We start from the raw sequence: 24,000 nt of genomic DNA on the forward strand, positions 1-24,000 counted from the left end.
AACTCACTCATGGTTTTAACTCTGATGCTGAGAAAAACTAGAAGCTATGACACTCCTGGCGTTGTGTAAATCCACACCCAGGTCTTGGTTTCCAAACAGAATTCTCTAGTAAATAGAACCAGAGCTTTGGAGAAAAGGTTCATTGCAGGGCTGGAATATGGAAAACACAAGATAAGTCTGGAAGTTATGGTTGTGCTAAAATTGAAAAATACTTAAAGAATGTTTGGAACATGCGAAAAGGACACAGAACCCAGTTCAAGGTTCTCCCAGAGGCCAAATCTGGGACAAACTGAGAATCAAAATAAATACAGTTAACACAAATAACCCATTGAACAAAATAAGAATCCATGGGTCCATACTGATATCAATCAGTTGATCAGGGAGAAGAGAAAGCTTTCTCTTATAATAGACAAACAACTAATAAATGTGGAATAAATAATGCATTTTGAAAGTTGCCATTTAGCAACTGTCAGAGGATAATTGATTTGAACAAGAATCATTAGATAGATGATCAAAGTAGATAGTGAAAGTTTGATGAGGGAAAAAATATTTACAATAATGCCAGGGTTTTCCATAAAATAATTGTGAACATCAAAAGGAAAAATAGTGACTTTTCCATGTAAGATCCTGACACATAATATCTTAACCAAGCAATGGGTAATGGGACAGATTAGTATCATGTTCCTCTTGATATGATGCCCTGATAAGGTCACAGCATCAATATCATCTTATTCCTCCTAATAAAGGCATAAGCTTAATCTAGTTGTGAAGGAGTACCAGAAAAATCTAAGCTAAAGGATGTTAAAAAAAATGACTGTGTTCATTTTATCTTCAAAATGTCTAGGCCACAGATGACAAAGATAAACTAAAAAAAAGTTTCAGGTTAAAGAGGACAATGGCGCATGACAGCTAAATGTCATATGTGATCCTGGATTCCTCCTGGCCTGGAGGACAAGTAGCTGTAAAGGGCATTATAGACTACTGAGAACATTTGAATATAGGCTGTGAATGAGATAATGATACTATATCCATGTCAACTTTCCTAATTTTGATAATGTTGAGGTTATATAAGTGGATGTTCTTATTCTCAGGAAGTATACGCTGGAGTATTTAGGAATAACAGGGTATATTTAAAACTTTCTCATCGTTGGTTTAGAAAAAATACATAAGGTTGGGGTGCCTGGGTGGCTCAGTCAGTTAAACGTCTGACTTCGGCTCAGGTCATGATCTCACGGTTGGTAAGTTCGAACCCCATGTCTGGCCGTGCTGACAGTTCAGAGCCTGGAGCCTGCTTTGGATTCTGGGTCCCCCTCTCTCTCTGCCCCTCCCCTTCTCATGCTCTGTCTCTCTCTGTCTCAAAAATAAAATAAACATTAAAAAAAGAAAAAGAAAAAATACATAAGGCTATAGAGATAAAGTGAATGATAAAACAGATGCAGTAAAATTTAAACATTGCTAATACTTGGAAAAGGGTATCTGGGTTTTTTTGAAATTACACTGAAATAAAATGCACAAAAATAAACACTTTTGGAAGCAAAGACAATCTCTTGTTTATTTATTTACTTTTTATTGTTTATCTCTTCCAAGTAGTATATATGTGTGTGTGTGTATGTGTGTGTGTGTATATGCGTGTATATAGGCTCCATAAGGGCGATGGTCCTGTCTTCCTTGCTCACCACTCTATCCTCAGCACCCATAACAATGTTAATATATAGGACTTCAATAATTATTTGTTGAATGAATAAAAGAACATATGAAGACAAATTACAATAGAACCCTTTTCTTCTTCCTTTCCTTCCCTCCTTCTTCCCTCCCTCCCTCTTCCTTCCTTCCCTCCCTCCTTCCTTCCTTCCTTCCTCCCTCCCTCCCTCCCCCCCCCCCCCTTCCTTCTTTCCCTCCCTCCCTCCCTTCCTCCTCCCTCCTCCCTCCCTTCCCTCTCTCCCTCCCTCTTCCTTCCTCTCTCCCTCCCTTCCTCTTCCTTCCTTCCTTCCTTCCTTCCTTCCTTGTAGCTTCATGCCCAGTGTGGAGCCCAATGCAGGGCTTGAACTCATGACCCTGAGATTGGAGGCCTAACCAACTGAGACACCCAAGCACCCCAACAATAGAACACTTTTGTCTTTAATTTTGTACTCTCCTGAAACCTTACACAATCTAAAGTAAATTTTTTTTTCAAAAGAGGAAACAATTCTCAAAGAAATGAGGCATAAAAGACAACAATTTCCTAACCCCCAACCCTCCCTCTTAGCAGAATATTAGGAAACTTTTCTCTGGGAAATATGACCAACCCTAGTGAGAATAATCAAAGAAATTATATTTTGATTTCTCTCAATAAATTCCTCAGTTTATTTATGGTCCATTTTTATAATAATTTTCAAGTTGACAAGTATCACCCAAATGATAAGGTTTTTTTTTAATGTTTATTTATTTTGGGGAGAGAGACAGAGCATGAGCAGGAGAGGGGCAGAGAGAGAAGGAGACATAGAATCTGAAGCAGGCTCCAGGATCTGAGCTGTCAGCACAGAGTCCAATATAGGCCTTGAACTCACAGACCAAACCGGTAGATCATGACCTGAGCTAAAGCTGGACGCTTAACCGACTGAGCCACCCAGGCACCCCCAAATGATAAGTTTTTAAAAATCAGTTTTTTAATCTCTCATTTTAAAATAGAAGCAAACAAAACCAATACTGCACTGTATATTAACTAACTCGAATTTAAGTAAAAATTTGAGAAAAAAATACAAGCAAATAGCCAATAATAATCAAATATCAAGAAAATCCTTAAAGATAAAAAGATAAAGGCCACAACTGGAATAAACAAGATCATGTGCTATAAAGAAAAAGTTAAAAAGAGAAAGAGAGCTCTTATAATTAAACGAATGCAAAGGGTGATGGAGAATTCTTTATATGACTTGGATGACAAAGTTGAGGGCAAATTTCAGAAAGTAGAGAAAAAAAGACAGAGATGAAAAATAGGAGAGGTAATATAGGAAATTTAAAAGACAACTCTTATGTTCAATATTTGAACAACAGTTCTTCCAGAAAAAAAGGAGAAAAGAAAATGTGTGTGGGGGGAGAGAGATCATCCACAAAATCACCAAAGCACAGGTGCAGAATGGAAGGACATGAATTTGCAGGTTTAAAGGGCCACCAAACTTCCAACAAGAGCAATGAAAAAAGATCCACAACACAGTACTGACAGTGAAATTGTAGGCTAAAGCTTCTGGGACTGGGCTCCAGACAGGAACATAAAAAAGAATCAGCGATTAGAATGGCTTTGGCCTTCTCAAATGTAATATTGGAGGGTAAAATACAGCAGAGTAATGTCTCCATATTACTAAAAAAAAAATAATCTCAATCTATAATTTTATATTCAGCTAAGTAATCAGTTGTGAGGGTAGAATAGGGACATTTTTAGAAACACAAATTCCCCCCAAATTTACTACTACACAAAATTTTTCAAGAAAGTCTTGGAGAACGTCCTTCACCATAGTGAAGGTTCACTTGGAAAGGGGAAGATGTGGGATGCAGGAAACAGAAAATCTGCCAGAGGTGAGAGGGAAAGGGAATTCCCAGGAAGATAGTGAAGGGACATTCCAGAATGACAACCCAAAGGGTAACCAGTTCAGCTGAAGCATGCCAGAGCCTTCAAGAGGAACTTTAAGTAGTTGAAATTGATGGTCTACTTGGTATGAATAAACATATTAAGAGGTGATTAAGAACACCAGAAGAATGTTTGGATTGAATTTCTGGTAAGTCACAGAATACAGAAAACAAGGTAATGATAATTCCAGAGAAAACAAAAAGTTACATAGGAAAGTCACAGTAGTTACAGTTTACTACATGACATGACTCTGAATAACATCAGTCAGAATAACATAACCACTCAATATTGAGCTAACCATATGTGAAAGATGAGGGGATGGAGTGTAGGGAAGAAGCAGGAGGAAAAGGGAATAAGTTCTCTTTATTTTTATCATGGAAAATCTGTAGATTTTATAACAGTCATGATTCAGTCAGGATAGCAGATTCACTAGGTGTTGTAGATCGAGTTATTATAGGAATTAGATCTCAAAGAATTGTGAACGAAGCTGAGAAAATAAACATCTGGAAGGGGAATTGGAGAATCAGAGGAGTCACTAATGTGTCTGAAAAGCCAAGCATCCTAACCACCATAGTGCCACAGCAAAGGGAGAATTTGTGGAGAGGTTTCTGGAAATCTATTGTCTCTACAGCTAGTTGTTTAGTCACAGGCCTGGGGTCTCTAGGTCAGCAGGGCCACCAATCAGGAAGAAGGGCTATATGTAGAAAAGAGTGAATTTCAGGCTGGTACCCACTGTGTACCTCAGCCTCTGTCCATCAGCACATCTACTACACAAAGGCCTTCAGAAATTCTTGACCACTATTTCTGTCCCCACACATCTCATGTAAATGCCTGTTTTAGCCAGCTCTAACTCCCAAATCATTACATGGCAGGGGATTTGGGAAATACAGTTCCCAAATTAACCCAGGGATAAGTACAAACTACAACAGTCCATCCTCTTGACAATCTAGCATCCCATACACACCTCTGTTAACCACATTTATCTGCCAGATAAAAACAAAAGCAAACTGATACTTCCACAGAACATGGTGTACCTATCCACTCAGAAACATATTGACCTTCTTTCCAAAAGAGAATCCACAAAGCCTCACATGTTCTTTTATTCATCTTGGGGTGATATTCAATCTTTTAGCTGAGTCACACTCACTATGTCATATGTTGTGGTTTAATACTGTGATGTAAGGTTAACTACAATTTACACATCTTACATTTGTAGAGGAAGGGGAGAGGACAGAATATTGATATTTGATATTTATATCAAATCAAGGAAGAAATACTTATTATCTGTTTCTGCAACTAGTCATATGATGGTAGCTGGTATTTATAACTTACTTTTTCCCTAGGACTGAAATAGATGGGCAGCCTCATAAAGTCTTACTTGATTTGTATAACAGAAAACCTTTAGGTCTGGCTTACAGAAATGTAACTTGAGTTACCACAATACAGAATCACAGCCTCTTAACCAATCCCAGACTTGAGCCGGTTCACAGCCCTAGAGCTCTTTAAGTGAGGAGGAGGTCAGTTCCTGAGCAAGGACCCTCACTTTAAGTCTTTTTCCTGGCCTTCCCCAACAGGACCTTGGGTCATTTACTCAGATGACTGTGTTTTAAGTAAGTAGACATAGCCAGACTTTTGGGGACTAACATTAAATTATTAATACGTAACATGTCAAGAAAGGGGCCTTATGAAGACTGGGTAATTAATGGCATTTTGGCTTGGGTCCATCTCTCAGTGGGACTAGTGGGTCTCCAAATTCACACCATGGTTATTTTCTGTTCTGGAGTGAATAGTTAGAGTAGTCATACTCAGCAACTAGAAGAACCCTCATGTTGGTTCTCTGATCTGTATATATATATTTTTGTATTATTATGTATATAATGTGTGTATTATTATTTTTAAGTTTTCTGTATTGTTTCAAAGTTAAAATGGCTTATAAAGATGCACATAATACTGCAAAGTAAATACATTAAGTGAGAAAAACACAGCAAAGTGAAAATAAGGCTAGAAACATAAAATGGAGCAAGAAATGAGACGAGTAGATAAAGTGCCTGCCTATCTTGTATACTTGCTGAGGGTAAGCCACAAATTTGCTCTTGAGCTGTTACACAATTCATTATAATTGTAAGTTAAAGACCAATTGCTTAGCAGAGGCATATCTATTTTGGATACTAATAGTGAAAAAAAGTTCTGGAGAGGGTATTTCCTGCTCTTAGGGATTACCTATTCTATTATCTCAATTAGCGTGGCTAATTGCGTATCAGAGAAAAAGTTCTGTTTATATTTATGAAACTGAGTCTAAGTCTTAAAATGGCTGAGAATCATTCTGTCTCTCTTGTCATTGACCAAGTGTAGTAACACTTCCTTCCAGCAACCACATTCACACAGAAAAGAATGGAAATGACACATATTGCTTTAGTTCAAAAGAGTTCAGAGCACACAAGATTAAGTAAAAGAAATAATTGTAAACCTTCAGGTCAAATCTTGAGATTTCTCTTATGAGCTGGTCTGAGTTGGACTTCCTTTGAAGAGAGCCTCCTGGATCTATTCCATGAGGGTGGAGAGCAAAATGAGAAAAAAAGCCTTATCACATCAGTCTACAGAAGAGTTCTCAAGTGGCAGAACATAGTATTAACATTTGGAGAAGTCAAATATTTACACATTTTTCAAATGTTAAATAAGTGATTATAGTGTGGCTTTTAAAAATAACAAATTAGCCTGGATAAGGACTGGTCAGTGACCTTGTTGAAGATCTTTCATATTAATCAATTTAATTATTTCATACAAAATATAAATGAACATAGGCTATCACATGCAACTAGCAAAATAAACACTCAACTTATATTTAAGAGGAAAACATTATACTCTCAATACTAATACAGTGGCAAAAATGCCATAATTTGTTTTGAGCTAATTAATGAATAAATTCTAGACTGGAAGGGAGAGTACAACATCAACAAATTTCAACAATGAATAAGAAAATTTGGGAAACTTTAAATGTGAGAATATGAATATCTGCTAACATAAAACATAAGAGAACTCTAAGGCAATTAGCTAATGAAAATGAGACAGCCAAAGTCAACTAAATCTGTGAATATAAGGGTCAGAAAATTTTAAATCTGCTATAATGTAGCTACATCATAAAATCACTAATGTCTTATGGTTTTTAACATAAAAAATATATAGTAGTAAACTCCCAAATGAAAATTTAAAAAGAATGGCATGGGAAAGAGCTTTTACAAGTATGACACAAACAGAAGTCTATACAAGAGAACACTGAGAAATTTAACTACATAAAAGTATTTTAAAATTTGCAGTACAGTAATTGTATACATTAAAACAAAGTTAAGGGGCACCTGGGTGGCTCAGTCAGTAGAGTGGCTGACTCTTGATTTCCGCTCAGGTCATGATCCCAGGGTCATGTGATTGAGCCCCTCATTGGGTTCCACACTGGAAGTGGTGCCTGCTTGGGATTCTCTCTCTCTCTCTCTCTCTCTCTCTCTCTCTCTCTCTCTCCCCCTCTCTCTCTCTTTCTCCCATGGCCCCTCTCCTCAACTCTCATTCTCTTTTCTCTAAAATACAAAGAGAAACAAACAAAAAGAGTTAAGAGAAAAATCACAAACTTGAGAAACTATTTGCAACAAAAACCAAGATATTATATACATGTATATATATACACATATGTGTATATGTACATATATGTACATATGTATGTATATATGTACATACACACATATGTATGTACATATATGTACATATATACATATGTATACATGTATATATATGTATATACATATATATACACATATTATGTGTGTGAATAGATAGGTAGATAGATAGATTCTACAAAGAAAAAATAAATGACCTAAATGACCAAGAACATAGAAAACAAGGTAAATGAAATCTTTGGATAGTTCATGGAAAAGGAAAATGAAATAGTTTGAGCATATTAAAAACATATAAAATTATTTAAAAGAAATAAAAATGGAAACTACTGGTACCACTGTTTGCCCAGGAGTGTCAAAGATCAGAACATGTTGGCCAGTATATAAGGAGATGGACACTTTTATACATTGCAATTTGATAGAACCTCTGTGGGAAGTAATTTTAAGAATGCACACATACACACATATCCAACTGTTTGATCCAACTTTTCTACTTTTAGGAATTTATAATGCAACGGTAAAATGAACCATGAAAAGACTAATGGAAACATTGCTTATAACAGAAAAAGATGAAGACGATCTAAATGTTATTGGTAGGGAGCTGGCTAAATACAACCATACAATGAAATGATCTGTGATTATATAAAAAGAACAAGAAAGTTTTTTTATGAGCTGATACCAAATGAACTTTAAGACGCATGAAAAAAAATCGAGGTGCAGATCAGTGAATATAGTATTCTACTAGTTGCATAAAAGGGGGAAGAATATAGTACATATAGTATGTGTACATACACCCATTTTCTTGATAAGTACAATATCTCTGGAAGTATACTCAAAATCTGGAGAGTTATACACAAATAACTGGTTGTCTCTGAGGAGGAGAATTGGCTAGCTAAGGGAGAGCCCATTCATGGTATCTTCTTTATTGAGGACTGAATTTTAGCTATATCAATGAATTACAAGTGACAAAAGTAAAGTACACAATTTGCCTTCCATCTATAGTATCATTCCCCTCACTTGACCTTCTCTATCGCCAATGAGTGATATGAAGTCAATCTCACCAGTATGTTTCTCTGTAAACAGACACCAGGCACATATCTATTTATAAAGCTAGTTTAATGAAACCACCATCTAAACTCAGTTTGAAGAAAAAGTCCATTGAGTCTCCAAGATGGAGAAACTGAGCTGTGAGGCTCAACAACAACACATTCAGAGTTTAGAAATGAAAGGAAGCAGAAATATGGGATTAAAGTTAATGATAGTTTAGGATCTGCTAGGGTTGTATTTTTTAGTAGCAAGAACATTCCTGGGTTCTTGAAATCAGGAAAAATATTCAGTGAATGGCAAAGAAGAAAAAAGTCTGCATTATCAACAGAGTAGCCCCAAAGCGATTAAGTGTGAGACTCTAAGTACCCCCCAAAATAAATGTGACTGATTTTTGAGGTTCAGTGGTATCCTTTAAAAAAGCAGAAACAGACCAATGATGAGTCTGTCGTCATATTGGTTAGACCCTATAAAAACAAACTTCTTGATAGAAATAGAAAATTGTGAACCAGAACATGGCAGAGATGAAAGAGATCTTATTCTATTTCCTAAGAATACTGTCAAGGAAGCTAAGATCAAGCAAATTGCCAAATGTGACCTAGGTGGTTAATGGTGGAGTTAGATCTACTTGGTTTTGTGCTCTATTTGCCCTTAAATATTTTGAAAGATAATGATAACCACGGATCTTGAATGGGTCTCAAAGCTGTATAAAAAGGCAGGGAACTTAGAGAAGTCTTTATTCTCCTATGCATTTAACTTCTTTAGAAGTGCAATAAATTTGGTGTGTGGTATCTATGATGGTGGAGGAATATCTACTGGAATATCAAGCCATCATGCTAGATGCTGGGCCACTCCCTTAGCCTAAATGTTTCCAATTGCTTCCAATTCTGTGATAAAAATCAAAGACTGAAAGCTGAGAAACAGATCCACTGTTCCTGCATGTGTTTTGTCAACTCTATTTGTGCCCTGCGGGCCAGTCTCAGGGGCTGAATTTTCTTATCTAGGAAATGGGACCAGTGACCTCAACTCGGATTTACTTGGATGTTCTCAGGCATGCATAAAGGAAATAACACTGAAGTTCTTAGTGCATAAATGTTGTTATGTAATAGTGATGTCTGTAAAAAAAAGTTATGGATAGGCAATAATGGAATCGTTAATAAACAGGACTCTTCTAATAGTCTTATTGTTTCTACATGATTGTCTCAAGTTTCTAAATTTCTGAACATCTCCTGAAACTGAAGGCATAGAAAAGGAAATTTAAGCGGTACAAAATTCTAGCATATGGTCATATCTACAAACGTTCATACTGCCGTGGTTAGCAGTAAAAAAAAAATCTTATCTTTTGCCTAAGGAGTAAATACATTCATTCCTACAGCAATGAAGGCAGGACCGAAGATTTCATCAGAATGAAATCAGTAGCATCAAGTGTATTCTCCAAACCTAAGGCACTAGATGTTTAAATCAGGAGTCTTTGAGGCTGGAGGGAGAGAGGAGGATTATGACTAAGAAATACTTGAGTGGAAAGTGAACTTTCCTTTAAAGAAACAAGGTCCCAATTTCTTGAGTACTGCAAGCAAAGGACTACAAGTTTTTAAAGTTTTTGTGGAGAAGAAACAAAGTCAAGAAATAACACTTCTGAGGATAAGCGAAAGCTGTTGGAAATACCCCTTTCACTACGTACACTGAAGGCACGTTTTAATTTCAGCCTGCTAACAGATCGTCCTATAAAACAAAGGAAGACGTAAATTAAAAAGTGGCAGAGATGGGGTAGCTTTCGGGATGCGGCTCAAGTTCAAACTCAGCGGGTCAGAATCAGCAGTCCTGGCCGGTAGCTCAGGAAGGACGGTTTAGGAGAAGCCATCAGTCCGTCAGATGCTCCTGCAGGAAGGTCAGGGCATTGGTTGGAAACGACCCCCGAGAGCCCGAAAAAGACGCCTTGGGGGTGAAGACAGCTAGGCTCCCCGGCGCAGCGAGGTAAGGGGGCGCCCCCATCCTAGCCACTCCTCAGTTTAGCCAAGCACTCCAGGAAAGCCCGGAGGGGATTTGCCTCGGGTTGGGCTCGCTGGAGGCTGTCAGCGCTCTTTAGGACCACAGGGAAACCCGAGAGTTTCTGGCTTTAGGACCCAGGAACTCCGAGGCAGCCTGACACAGATGCCTTGGACCACAGCACCACCTACTTATAGAAGCATCCCGAGCCTCAGCCCGGCTGCATCTCCGTCGGAAAGTGCGCTCGCCACATCCCTTCGGCCTCGCGGGAGCGTTCTGTCTCCCACAGCTTGGAAAGGGAGAAATCCCTGATATGAAGTGGCTGTGGAGTAGAGCCTAGGAAACCGCCCAGTTGGATAGGGACCCAGAAAGAGAGCGGTCGTGCCGGTCGCCCGAGCGCCGCACTCACCGGCGGGGACGCAGCATCCCCGAGGCTGCGGACGCGCCCGCCCCGCCGCGCTCCCGCTAGCGCCGCCAGCCCAGCGGACCGTGGGCGCACTGCGAGCCCGCGGCGTCCGCCGGAATCCCGGAGCTGCCGGGCGCTCCCGGCGGCTCCCGGCAAACTTTTCCCCAGCCCACGTGCTAGCGAGGCGCCTCGCTTCCCCAGCCCGGGATGGAGCGCCGCGCCTAGGCAAGCCGCACCGTCCGAGACGTAAGTGCCGCGGTAGGCGACCCGCGTCCGGCCACCGCGGCCAAGGCGCTTGCTTACCCCCACCGAGGGACCCAAAGGCCAGCGGGGGCTCTTTAAACCCTGCTCCCGCGGAGCTCTTTCCTTTCCCGGGAGCAGCCTCCCGACGCCCTTTCCCCTGGGTCGGAGCCTGTAGCTCCGCAGACGTTGCGAATTCACTGATTGTAAATCACCCTCCCCACCAAATCGCCGGCAGCTGTGCTCTCGGGGTTAAACTGCCCCGCAGCTCGTGCCTGGCGGTGGGTTCGCGTCCCCCTCCCTCCCCTTCTTAAATTGGGACGCGCGAAGAGGTGGTTGTCTCCCCGGGGCGCTCTCCACTCCACCTCTCCTCGTCTCTCAGGTTCAAGGCTTGAGAGATGCTGACCGCGCAGAACTGACCAGTGCGGTCCCCGGGCTAGTGGCCACTCACCCTTTGCATCTTCCCCAGCAGCGCGGTGGGCGCCGGCTACTTGGATGAGCTCTCCAGTTCCCCGACTTTGAGAGGCGCCTGTCCCCCGCCCGACCGCCCAGATGCAGTTTCGCCTCTTCTCCTTTGCCCTCATCATCCTGAATTGTATGGATTACAGCCACTGCCAAGGCAATCGATGGAGACGCAGTAAGCGAGGTGGGTCCTACTCTGCCCGAGGTGCGTGGGAGCCGGTGGGATCGAGGCGGGGGCGGGTCGCGGCACTCAGGCGGGGGCTCCCGGGGCTCAGCTGGGCAGACAGTGCCCTCTACCTCGCTCTCGCGCGCCACCGCTCCGCACTTTGTGGGCCCTTGAGCTCGGCGAAACGCAGTCTTTTCCGTTCTCGGTAGGCACCGCGAGCGGGAGGGAGAGGTGCGGAGGGCCGGGGGAGCCCCGCCGGCGCTCAGGGCTAAGTGGTGCGGTCCGTAGCCGGTTCGTTGCTTCTACTCCTCAACTCTGCTCTTTCGCTCTCCTTTCTTATCGGGCATCCAGTTTTTCTTGTTCTTCTGCTTCTCTGTCTTCATTTCTTTTTGGTCCTCTTACCCATCTCCCGTGCAGCTCATCTGTCTCTACATTCCTCACCCACGTGCGCCCCAGATCGCTTTGAACACTGCCTAGTAGTGTGTGTGTGTGTGTGTGTGTGTGTGTGTGTGTATGTGTGTGGGAGGGCGGGCGAGTGAGCGAGCGCAAGCTGAGGAGGGGTACCAAGTCGAGGCGGAGGACCTAGACTTACAGGGAAAGGGAATAATTGACCTCTATTTCTGGAACCTAAGACTAGATGGGATGGTTTATTAAACTTTTTGCATTGAGCAGCAACTTATACCCAGGGTTTCGGGGCGGGGGCATTGATGTTTTGGGGACAGGGCTGACTTTGCTCTCTCCGTGATACTTCCCGCAAAAGTAGCCGTTTATGTTCTCAATGAAATTCACTTGCGGCTTTTTAACCGCTCCCTTAATCTCCATCGCTTGTGTGCGCTGCAGGGAAGGCGAGGGAAGGCCTCCAGAAAGATTTCGGAGAGCTAGCTTTCAGGCAGATTTACTGTGCGCCCATTTCTGTCTGAGTCCTGCTGTGGCTGCAGCTAATCCAGCTGCATTTTAGGGGAAGGGCCGCTAGACACAATGAAGTCATCTGGGGGATTTAAACACAGCCTCAACACACACACACACACACACACACACACACACACACACAGTGTATTACCCGCGCATGGACGGTGCATAGAAGCCCCTTAGAACTGTCTTCGACTAGCAATTTGGACTTTGGCACAGTTAGGATTTGTCTTGAAGTTAACAAATTTTGAACCCCCCCCCCCCCGCACCCCGGGATCTAAACGTCGCACTCGACTTGTGATGTGATTTGTCTAGAACACATTTAATAGAATCTCTGGTCCTGCACCCAGATTTTGGAGAGCGCTCTTCACGCCCTAATTTTTCATAGCTTTTTAGGACGTTATTAAGCTGGAGATTGGCGGGCCCAAGGGCAGAGCTCGGGGTAACTGGTGGTGTGCGATTTCCATAACCTCCGCTCTCCAGTTGACGCTACGGATCTGTGGTTTTTAAAAAGGCCACCCCTTCTCTTTTTCCCATTTCTGGCATTTGGAAAATGCTTATTTTCAGAAACCATTGCGCATAAAAATGCTAGGGAGAAATTTCTTCCCAGAAGCCATGAAAGTTTAATATTGATGTTCGTCCTGAAAAAGTCCTTTTCCATCTCCTCCATCGCCCCTCCCCACTGCCTCCTCCCTCCACCTGCTATTTTCTTTTCAGGTATTATTCGCAGATCTGGCAATTTTTGGTTACACTGTGGTCAAGTGTGTTTGGAGAGACTTTCTCCCCACCTACCAGCCCACGATGCAGTCTACTTGGTCGGAAAAAAAACTGAGGTGCTTAAAGTTTGTGCAAATATAGAAATTCCTAAAACGCACATGCCAGGTTGTTCGTTAGGTGACTTACTAATCCCGCGAGGTCTTTCTGATCCACACTGCCTGTCTCATTGTGGCCGAGGGAGGAAGATGCTAACATAACGTTTTAGTAGAACTTAACACGGCGATGCTGGATGGAGGACATTACAGCACCCCTGCGGCCAGAAGTGGTATTGCATGCGTTTCCCGGCCGTGCCGTCTCTAAACTTGGCCCTGTGCCGCCTTAGGTATCTGAGGCAAAACCTATTCATTTCAAAGCTGCTTGGCAAAATCTCCTAGCAATTACCTTCCATGTCCCCAAGTGCTGACACTTAGAAACCCAATTCTAAAGCGTGCAATAGTGACTTTTGCCAAACCAACCTTTCAATTTAATAAAATTCAACTGCTTTCAAGTACGTGTAAATTGGTAAGGTTGTAAAGGAAAAAAAAATTATCAAAGTTTGCCACTCCCCCCCCCCCCCCCCCCCCCGCACACACCCCGCCTTTTCTTAACAGATGTCCCTTCCCAAATTCCAAGTTTCTGGCTAAAATAACTACGGGTTTTAAAAGTGACCACACTATCTGTGCCAACAAAGGGTGTACTGTGTTTTTAATTAAAAGTGGAACTACTTGAAGGCCTGGCTAGACAGCACAGGGTGATAGTAGCTTTTCTGCTTTGCAAGAAAGCTTAGGGATTGCATTGTGAGTGTATTGAGATGAATAGAGATCTAACTCAGGTTGTGTGAATTGTCCCTCTTCACAAACTTAAGCTGGTTTTAATTGATCTCATGTCCACTGATTGATTCCACACCAATTGTTGTGCCTACCAAACAATTGGCTTTCCCAAAGGAGATTGATTTAAATTAGTTCTTTGGTGAATGCCTGACCACTAGCCAAATCATGTCAGCAGTGACAGTTGACATGCTAGAGCCTATTGTGTACCAACATTTCCCCTTTTCCCTTTGTTTTGGGTAGTGGCAGTTAAATATTACTTTCTAGGGAGAAAAGTGATTAGTACCTTCTCTCCCCCCCCCGCCCCCCCCCCCCAAATAAAGAAGTGTTGTGGCTTAGAAGATCAGTTATTTTTTTGGCTTTGTGCTACTGTGCAGGCAGCCGAGATCCCAGGATTGGTTAGACTGATGCCTGCGAGCTGATGCTTTTATTTTTTCTTCCATATTCCATCTGCAAATAATCAAACCTTCACTGTGGAGCACTCTCAGAACTCCTTTGGCATTATGTTTAGTCTGCTCTATGATCTCAGATGCTCTATAATATCATTTTCTTAATGAAATAAAATTCTTGGCAGAGACTAGATAATTTAGTCAGTTAAAATCAATTGCATCCAGTTTGGAATAGAGAGCAAATATATCATTTAACTGTATGTTCTATTTCAAAATCTAGCAGAGGACTGAGAGAATAGAATGTCAACCTTCCTACTTTTAGCCAAACCTAGTATGTGGGAGAGATCACCATAAACCACAGTACCTACAGTCTTTCTTCCTCTTCTTTAGAAAAAAAAAAATCCTAAAATAAAAATGTATTTGATAATCACTCATAGGGCCTGGTAACAATAATTTTTAATTAGGCCCAAACACAATAGAGAATGAATATCGTGTAGAGAGGAGACCCATGCCAACATTTTGAAAAGCTGATAGACAACTCATGTTTTGTCTGCATGGTAACAGTTGTAACTCCTTGGCCCCCTCACCCCACCCTCTTGTTCAAAAGTATAGTCATTATTAGCTACTATTAGCCCCCACTGCCTGTATCTGCCTTGGAACCACTTACGATTTATTTATATGGTAAATTGTGTTGATGTGTCTCATTCTTTGAAATGGTCGTAAGCCACATTTCAGGCTGACTTACCGAAAGGTGGATAGACAAATTATAACTTTATTGCGGTTTCCGAGCTTTCTTGAGGTTGGAATGCAGTGACTTAATTATCTATCTCCTTCATTCTCTTTACATTTTAATCAGGGATTTGTGAAAACTTTTTGATACAACTCTTTAAAAGCAGCAAGACTCCCGGATATGTAGTTGGTGTTCCTGGTGGTCGGTTGGTAGGGGGCAGAGTGAGACAAGTGTTTCCTGCCTAGCCTTTTCCATACTAAAGCCCCAGCTTCTCCCTCCCATAACGTCTCATTTTCCCTAAGATTAGATTTGGCTTCCTCTATGAAACCGAAGTGTTTATCACAAATAGTGTGGTATGTTTCTGCTAATCGAGGTTGGTGAGAAACATTTTTTCTTCTATGTTATAGGGCTACATAAAAACTTGATGAAGAGATTGGAGATACTTGGTTTTACAAATACTTTTAATGCTAGCTTATTTCTCTTGGTATTCTTTCAAAAATACAAATGGCACTTGGGACATAGATTTACCTACACTTAAATGAAGAAGATTTAAAATGTTTTGTATATTAGCTTTTTAAAGTTCGAGAGTATTTCAGAAAATATCCTGTGATGTTTAATTTTGCATATAAATGTTCTTTCTTTACTTCTCTTTTGTTAATGGGCTGTTTTGTTCTTCTAGCATAATTCTGAGTTTTTCTGGCTAGTATCTTACCAGTGCACAGAGGTTAAAAATCGGCTGTGTCTCAACCAACATTTTGTTATGCTACTGAAATTTGGAAGCGATTCAGAATAGGTGGTGTTCCCCCCAGGCCTCCATTTAATTCTGGCTTTCTTTATCTGCTTATAAATCCAGCTTGGGTAGAAGCCAATATTTGTAGAAATCACAAGTTGGAAATGACGCTTCTAATTCCTTAATGTAAAACCACCTCTTGACTCATTCAGAGATGAACTGGCCAGTTTTTGGATCATCCAGGATACATTTTACTTCATTCCTTCCAACTGATTGCCTTTTAAACCTTTTTACTCCCCTGGGGATCAGCACCCTTACCCCTCCTAAGTGTAGGAAATAAATGACAGTCAAATCATTTGATAAAACACATGATAACCACTCTGCTAAAAGGGAATGATCAGCTCTGGGATGAAAATAGTTTTAAATTTCCCCCCTTTTTTCCTCCCAAAATGTCATGATCACTTTTTCCCATTATCTGCAACAATCAAGGATTGGTCATTAGGTACAGTGTTGCATGTCGATATTTACACATTTTCATAATTTTAGCTTGAGTGAATGTGGAAGATGCTAATTATGAGAATTTATGAAATATGGAAGGTGCTAATTAATGCTGAAGAGCACATATAATGCATATAATTGTATATGTGCTAGGGAAAGGATATATACACGTATAGGTGTATGTGTTTTCATGGGTGTGTAGAGAAAGAGATTGGGGTGGGATGACAATGGAGATCGGGTCTTCGGAACTAAAAAGGATTTTCACTCTTCTTTCCCAGTTATTCTCTTGTCCTCTTTCTCAGACTGAATGACGGGACCAGGATGGGAGTGGAGGAGAGAGAATGAGTAAGGAGAGTGTGCTTTTACTCTTTCCAAGGCCTGCCCTCCCCCATTCTTCTCTCTTCTAGGACCCGTCCATGCCAGTCATCTTTTCAAGCATGCTGCTTTCCCCAAACTTAAAATTTTTAATTTCCTTCTTTCCCTTGCTTTACAATCTCTTCTTTTAAAAAAAAAAAAAATTAATGTTTATCTTTGAGACAGAGACAGAGCATGAACAGGGGAGGGCCAGAGAGAGGGAGACACAGAATCTGAGGCAGGGTCCAGGCTCTGAGCCATCAGCACAGAATCCAACATGGGGCTCAAACTCACGGACCGAGAGATCATGACCTGAGCCGAAGTCAGATGCTTAACCGACTGAGCCACCCAGGCACCCCTACAATCTCTTCTTTTTCTCACTTGTACCCTTCCCTTCATTCCCTTGTATTCCCTTGTTAATAGTCCTGTTTCATTCACCCTTCAATCAGTCACAATCCACTATTTTATTGAAAAGGTTTTCTTGATGGTCCTCCGTACTTCTATTCACCTCATTGCAATGCTGCCAACATCACTACAGGCCTCTTTGACTCATTTCTCTGGAGAAATCCCTCCTTTCCAAAGAAGGGCTCTTCCTTTGACCAGTGACTTCACACTCTAGTTTTGCCTCCTGTATTTTACCCGCTTCTCTTCTTTGGTCCCCTCATTCAGAGTAGGTGTACACCAGTGTTTATTTTCCTTTATTCTTTCCCTTGAGGGGATTTTATCTATCCCTGTATCTTCAACTGTTATTTCCATGTCAAGTCCTTCAACTCCAGCTCTGACTTAGAAACAAATATAAATATTCTTTACTTCAGAGTATATTCCCCTCTCACTTCCCAACTACTGCCATATGGATAGATAATCCATGCACCCTCATGTATGGATAAATAGGCCGTCCCATGCACACACAAGCTCGACAACTCCTCTCCTCTTCTGTGCCCTCTCCCAAGTGTTTTCTCTGCCTGTGTTTCTTATTCTGTTCATGAGGTTTGTGTGTCGAGGCTGGAAGCCTCACTGCAGTCTTTGCCCTCCCTAGTGCCTCTTATATCAGTTCATTGGGTCTAGTGCATGTACCTCAGAAATGTTTATATCCACCCCATCCTTTCTATTCCCAAAGATACTTCCTAGCTCACACCCTTGAGGACTCCTTATCTCCCAGCATCTACTACTTCTTCACTCTATCCTTCATGAGGCTGCCATGTTGAATTTTTCTCAACCACAGATCTGATCATGTTATTTCTGTTAATAAACCCCCAAACATCGAGGTCTCCATACTGACAGCAGAGCAAGTGCCAGCCTCTTTCACACTGCATTCAAGCCTTTCCTCACCATTTAACCACAGCCCGTTTCCAACTTTCCACCACCCTGGAAGTGCCACAAGCTTAAGCTTTCCCAGATTACTCCATTTCCAAGCATACTATGTGTTTTGAGGTTTTTAAGTTGTGGAGCATCTGGTGGTGCCCAGCTGAAGTCACTGCCTCTATGAAGCCCACTGGAATTTTCTGCCCTTTTTCTGAAGTCAGAATCTTATTCCCTTCTAGCTTTCTCGGCTTTCTGTGCTCCTCTTAAAGCATGCTCTTATTACTCCTTAGGCAAAATGTCTTACCGTAACCACATTTCAAACTCCTCTAGGGAGGAGCTTGGGGAGATTCATCTCCATATGCCCAAAGCAGGCCTTAACAGAGTGCTTCTCCACAAGCTGTGGCTGAACAAAAAGTCCTTGACTAAAAGATTTTGTCTGCCCTTGAAATAATTTTGGTAACTTGAAGTTTTTAAAAAAACTCTAAGTTATTTGCACATAGTTGAAGTTTGAATGAATCATTAGATAATAGGCATAATCTCATTTGCTGTTCTTCATTTAAAGACAAAAAAATGTTGATACATAAAAGCCTCCCCAGTCCAGCCCTCACTCTGAAGTCTCTTCTGATAATCTTCAAATTTCATAGAGCACACTAGTGTCTATTTGTATATATGTATACCTGTTTATTATTCGAATGATAGACATCCCACATGGCAGAGGAGTTTGGGCCAGTGAAGGGGAAATCATGGGGTGAGGATAATATACATATTTTAAAAGATTTTTTTCTAGATTGAGGGTCAACCAATAATTGTTCATCCCAAAACACTTTTCCCATATGAATAATCATTTAGAGGAAAATAAAAGAAAGCAGTATTTCTTTTCCTAAAAGGCAATTATATTAATAACCTACAAAGTGCAGGAAAAACATTCAATCCGCATTCTTGTCTTCTGACTTGAGTATAATCAACCCATGTAGACACACCTATGAGAGACACAGGTGTGTGTGTGGGGGGGGGTGGAGAGAGAGAACAAGTTCATTTGTAGGTGTCAATAGACCCCATAGATTGTTTTTGCATAGTGCCTTCCAGGAGAGCATTGACCATTCACTATTTGGAGCAGGTGAGATCAGTTTAGCATAACTGGAAAGTAAACTGCTTACTGAAATGCGATTTTAAAAACTAATAGTTAAGTGGAAGAGAGAACTAGAATTGAGTCCTCCTGAATTCATGGCTCTTCTGTACACAATACATGTCCGACATACACACTATTTAAAAAAAATCACCTTTGAACCCATTCAAAAGTCTTTTGAACTACAGACTTTTATGAAGCCTCAGAACTTCCTACAACTCCTAATTCTGCAAATAAAGTAACTAATATTAAGTAACTGAAGGCTGGATAGGTGGGTTAACTGAGGTGTAGGACCATAAGTGTGATCTGATTTTAAAAAACCTTTTTTTTATACTTGTGTTGCTAAATTTTTTTTTATTATACTTTGTTTTTTGTATGTGCATTTTTGGAACCCTGTTATGTCTTGAACTCCAGTAGCCAGAATAAATATGTGTGTCTGTAGGTGTGTGCCCATGCAGATGGGTGTGTCAGTGTGTGTGTTTGCAGATGTATTCATGTATTTTATGTGTACTCACATATGTTAAACCATCATAATCAGAATAACAAACCAAGGTTAGAGAAAGACTATTAAATATTCTTTTACTCTTAAAATGTAGAGTAATTACAGGTTGTTTTCCTTCTCATCTAGTTGCTTGGGGAAGACCTTTAAAATGTATTTAAAACTTTTCAATTTTCATCACTTGAAGGCTGTTAAGAGCATTTAGAGAGTTTAGCTTACTTAGCACCTCTATTATTATTTTTACTGTTTATTTTTGAGTCAGAGACAGAACATGAGCTGGTGAGGGGCACAGAGAGAGGGAGACACAGAATCTGAATCAGGCTTCAGGCTCTGAGCTGTCAGCACAGAGCCTGACACGGGACTCAAACCCATGAACCGTGAGATCATGACCTGGGATGAAGTGGGATGCTTAACTGACTGAGCCACCCAGGCACCCAAATACTTAGCACATTTCTTTTGAGCAGGCTTTCCTAACTTGGGGTCAAGAGATGGGACTGGGGTTTTTGTGAGTCCCCTGAAAATTAGGAGCAAAACCTTTCTTTTTAGGGTGTAGAGAGGAGCTAAAGCTTTCACTGGAGTCTCAACGTGGCCATGGTTGATCTGTTTCCTTCAATAGGTTAAAGAAGCATTGGTTAAAGTAATAAAAGGTAGACCTTCTTAATTAACATGATGCTAAATGGTTGTTTCAAATTGATATATACCTTTGTCTAAAATTTTATTTTCCAGGTATGGGTTTCCAGTCATTTGCCATATGTATATTTCACAATATGAAGGCACATCAGAGGCACTATCTCAAGATTTATCTCCATAAATAATTACTTGGCTAATGATCCCTTACTCAAAGAGAATAGATGTTTAATTCTCTCCATTCTTCTAAAAAGTTTGGAAGTGTGAAATACACAGAATAAGAGGTTTTGTTAAAACCCTCTTCTCATATGGTCTAATTTTACTTCATTAATAAAATGGTAATATAGAGTTTTTAGAAATTGCTCTTGGAATTTTCTAGCTGATGACATAGGCTGGCATTGAAGTGATTCTTACATATCCTGCTGCTGGCTCACAGATTGGTCAAAACCGGGCAAACACACTTCCATTGAGGTCAAGTGGGCTTCTGTTAGGTGTTTGCTGGCTCAGTGGATTTTATATTTTTCTACGACGGTGGCTTTAGTGTCTCCCCTATTGCTGGATACAACTTGCCGACCAGCCACTCAGCGGTTAAAACTCACTGATCGATAGAGGGCACACTTTGCATTCTTTTCCTGTGCTTTGTTCTCTGAAGTTCGGTAGGATGTGTGCTTACTTGCTTCGTCCTGCGGGCTCAGGTGGGAAAACTGCTGTGCTTTCTCCAGTAAGATTGATGCTGTGATCATCTTGATATTCATACAGAAAGGGAGCGGGGGGGAAAAGGAATAGAGGGTTCAGCTTTACTGGAGCATTTCCGGTTTGGGTCCCTAATCCTTTTTGATAAGACCTCACCAAAAGGCAAACGTAATCAACCTCCTAGTTTTAAGACAACGATGTGAGACAACGATGGTGTCAACTTAGAGGTGGTTTCCAGCTTCTATAGTCACTTTAAAAACATGAGTTTTAGAATAATGTTTTCCATAGAGTGCATGCCTGAAAATTCAAGTAACTGGTAAAATTTGGAGTTGTCCAAAACCAACTCCAAATAAACAGTTTCCAATTAATTGTCTCCCAAATTCTTGAATCTTTATGGAGAACATACATGGCTTTTAATGAATCTCACAATTTTGCTTTTTGAGAATACTGAAAATTGTCCAATCTTTATTTTGAAAATCCAATGTTTTGTTAAAGGTTCTCTTTCTTCATGTAATAAAGTCTGACAGGATCTAAAAATCCTCTGGCCCCTCATTGTTCACCTTACATGCTGTGTTCTAATACCTCCTTCTTGTAGATAAAAGCTGGCTTTTAATGTTGAGGGATTTGCTAGATCAGCATTATGACTTTGCATATTTATCACACCTTTTTTTTTTCCAAGACCAGGTTTCAGTTTAGTTGAGTCATAGTGGGGTTAATATCCCCAAAGTGATGGATCCTGTGCCCGTTGTACCTCCCCCACCAGAGACTTTTGGGGTAACTATGACCCCTCCTTAGTCTTTTGGGGGTAACTGTGGTATTTGTTGCTCTCTTCCACTACCATCATTGGTCTTTGGAGACTCTGCACTGAATGAAACCTTTGGCAGCCCAGTGGATTGAGAATTGCACCTGGGGCTCCAAGATTACCATCCTTAATATAAACTAAGGCAATTCTTATCTTTAACTTGTCATGCATTCGAGGTCGTTCTTGTAGGTAGAAGAATACTTCTGAAAAATTCTAATTTTTGATGCTTGAGTCTTGTTTTTTAGAGGTTCTTTGTCTTTGGAAGTGTTTATGTATGTGTGTTTAAGGGTCAGGTTCATAGGGAAATTGTGAGGAACTCTTGGGTGTTCTGGGCTCTCCTAAGTAGATAAGAAGTGGCAGAGAACAGCTGTATGTTGGGTAAATTGAGAAAATCACCTTAAAATTTTCTATTTAAGGATCTGGAATCTGTAATTCTTTGAGTGAAATTAGGGCTGTTGTATCCATAGCATTCCTTCTACTGGTGAAAGATACCTGTGGTCACTGTCCTTCCTTCAGGTGAGTATAGTAGAGAAACTTTGTTAAAATTAGGTGACTAAGTAATTTTAAAACTCCAGTATTGTTTGATAGTGGACAGATGTGGTTCCCAGGAGCATGATTAGTGGGTTGGGGTTGGTTTATTGTGGAGTTAGGGAAGCTGTTTGTGCAACTTCTGGTCATCAGTAAGTCATACAGTGGCTGAGGTGATTCTTGACTGAATCCTGTCAATCATGAATGATTTCTTTGTCTCTCCTTTAAATAATACTACTCTGTAAATTGATCTAGGGCTGGGAAGTTCTCCCTTGAAAGTTGTCCAAAATTATGAATTTGGTGCAATGTAATTGTTCCCTTATGCAGAAATAAAAATTAGTCCTTTGCAGCCACTATGGGTGATCAACATGATTTTGATTTGAAAGAGACTCGAGAGAATAGTAACTATTGTAAAAGCTTTGGCAAGCTTCAAGTAATCCTCTTGTTGAATTCTGAGGGAAAGTTTTGAAGACATGGCAGAGCCTGGACCTAGAGAGGAGAAGAAAGAGGCAGGGACAAGATCACTCCTTTCCAAGACTTGTGGCCTGTTATGTGGAAAAATGATGTGATGTATCCCAACTTTTGGAGTTAGAAAAAAAAAATGAAGGAAGCTCCTAGGAAGATTCCAGCTGTGTTTAGGAAATTACCCATTAATGAAAGAGCCTCTTTCTTGAAAATCTAAATCGCTGGAAATTGCCCTTTTCTAACAACAACAGGTATTTCTCTCTTTATTAACAGAGGGTATTTCTTAAGAGTGTTGTAAAGTTGGTGACTGTACTGAGTGTGGAGGGACCTCTAAGGACCATTCATACCGCAAGAGCCATGACAAACACATCTGTAATGCATCTGGCATCTACTAGGTACTTAAATAGAAATTCTTGTTGACAACTATGGACTCCAATTATAAGACGCTTAGCTTTCTAAATCGGATACTAAGCAAAATTACTTCATTAGGTTCTGCATCATGCCTCTGAGTCATCATTTGAAACGTTTGTAATAAACAATACTGCAATACTATAGATACTGAAGCTTAATCTGAATTCCTAAAAAAGAAAGGCCTGTTTCTCAATTCTGACATGACCCTGATGTCAATTTCTAGAATGCTTCATTTTAAGAAAGCTAGATTTCTTTTTTTTAATGTTTATTATTGAGAGACAGAGATAGAGCATGAGCATGGGAGGGACAGAGAGGGGGGGAGACACAGAATCTGAAGCAGGCTCCAGGCTCTGTGAGCTGTCAGCACAGAGCCCAATGTGGGGCTCGAACTCACGGGGCTCAAACTCACAAACCGTGAGATCATGACCTGAGCCGAAGTCAGACACTTAACCGACAGAGCCACCCAGATGCCCCTAGAAAGCTAGATTTCAATGCAGCTATAGCCAGCATGAGTTATGCCATATAAATAATTTGCTTTCTTTAATAGGTTTACGAGACTGGGTGATAAATAAGTGTTTGACAAAAATTCATTAATAATAGCTTGCACTTACAAAAGCATAATTGCCTCTAAAAATACTTTTGGGAAAGGTAGGGAAATGCAGGTACATCATCAAATGTTTCTTACTGAATTATATTTGACAGAGTGGTGAGTAATGGATTGTTCACTTTGAGGGACACCTCTGGTATAGTAAAGAATCTCTCATCAGCCTTGTTTGGAATAAGCTTT

General features: G+C 40.8%; 1 protein-coding gene across 1 annotated transcript in view; it reads left to right on the forward strand.

The window, feature by feature from the left end:
- The first annotated feature begins 11,477 nt into the window (after positions 1–11,477).
- The window catches only part of RSPO2 (R-spondin 2), a 150,588-nt gene continuing 138,065 nt past the window's right edge, over positions 11,478–24,000 (forward strand). The window contains exon 1 of the mRNA XM_030304449.1: positions 11,478–11,585. Coding sequence (XP_030160309.1) covers positions 11,492–11,585 — 94 coding nt within the window. The 5' untranslated portion in view covers positions 11,478–11,491. The remainder of the gene's footprint in view (positions 11,586–24,000) is intronic.

This window comes from Lynx canadensis, chromosome F2 (genome assembly GCF_007474595.2).
Source record: "Lynx canadensis isolate LIC74 chromosome F2, mLynCan4.pri.v2, whole genome shotgun sequence".
Lineage (NCBI taxonomy): Eukaryota > Metazoa > Chordata > Mammalia > Carnivora > Felidae > Lynx > Lynx canadensis.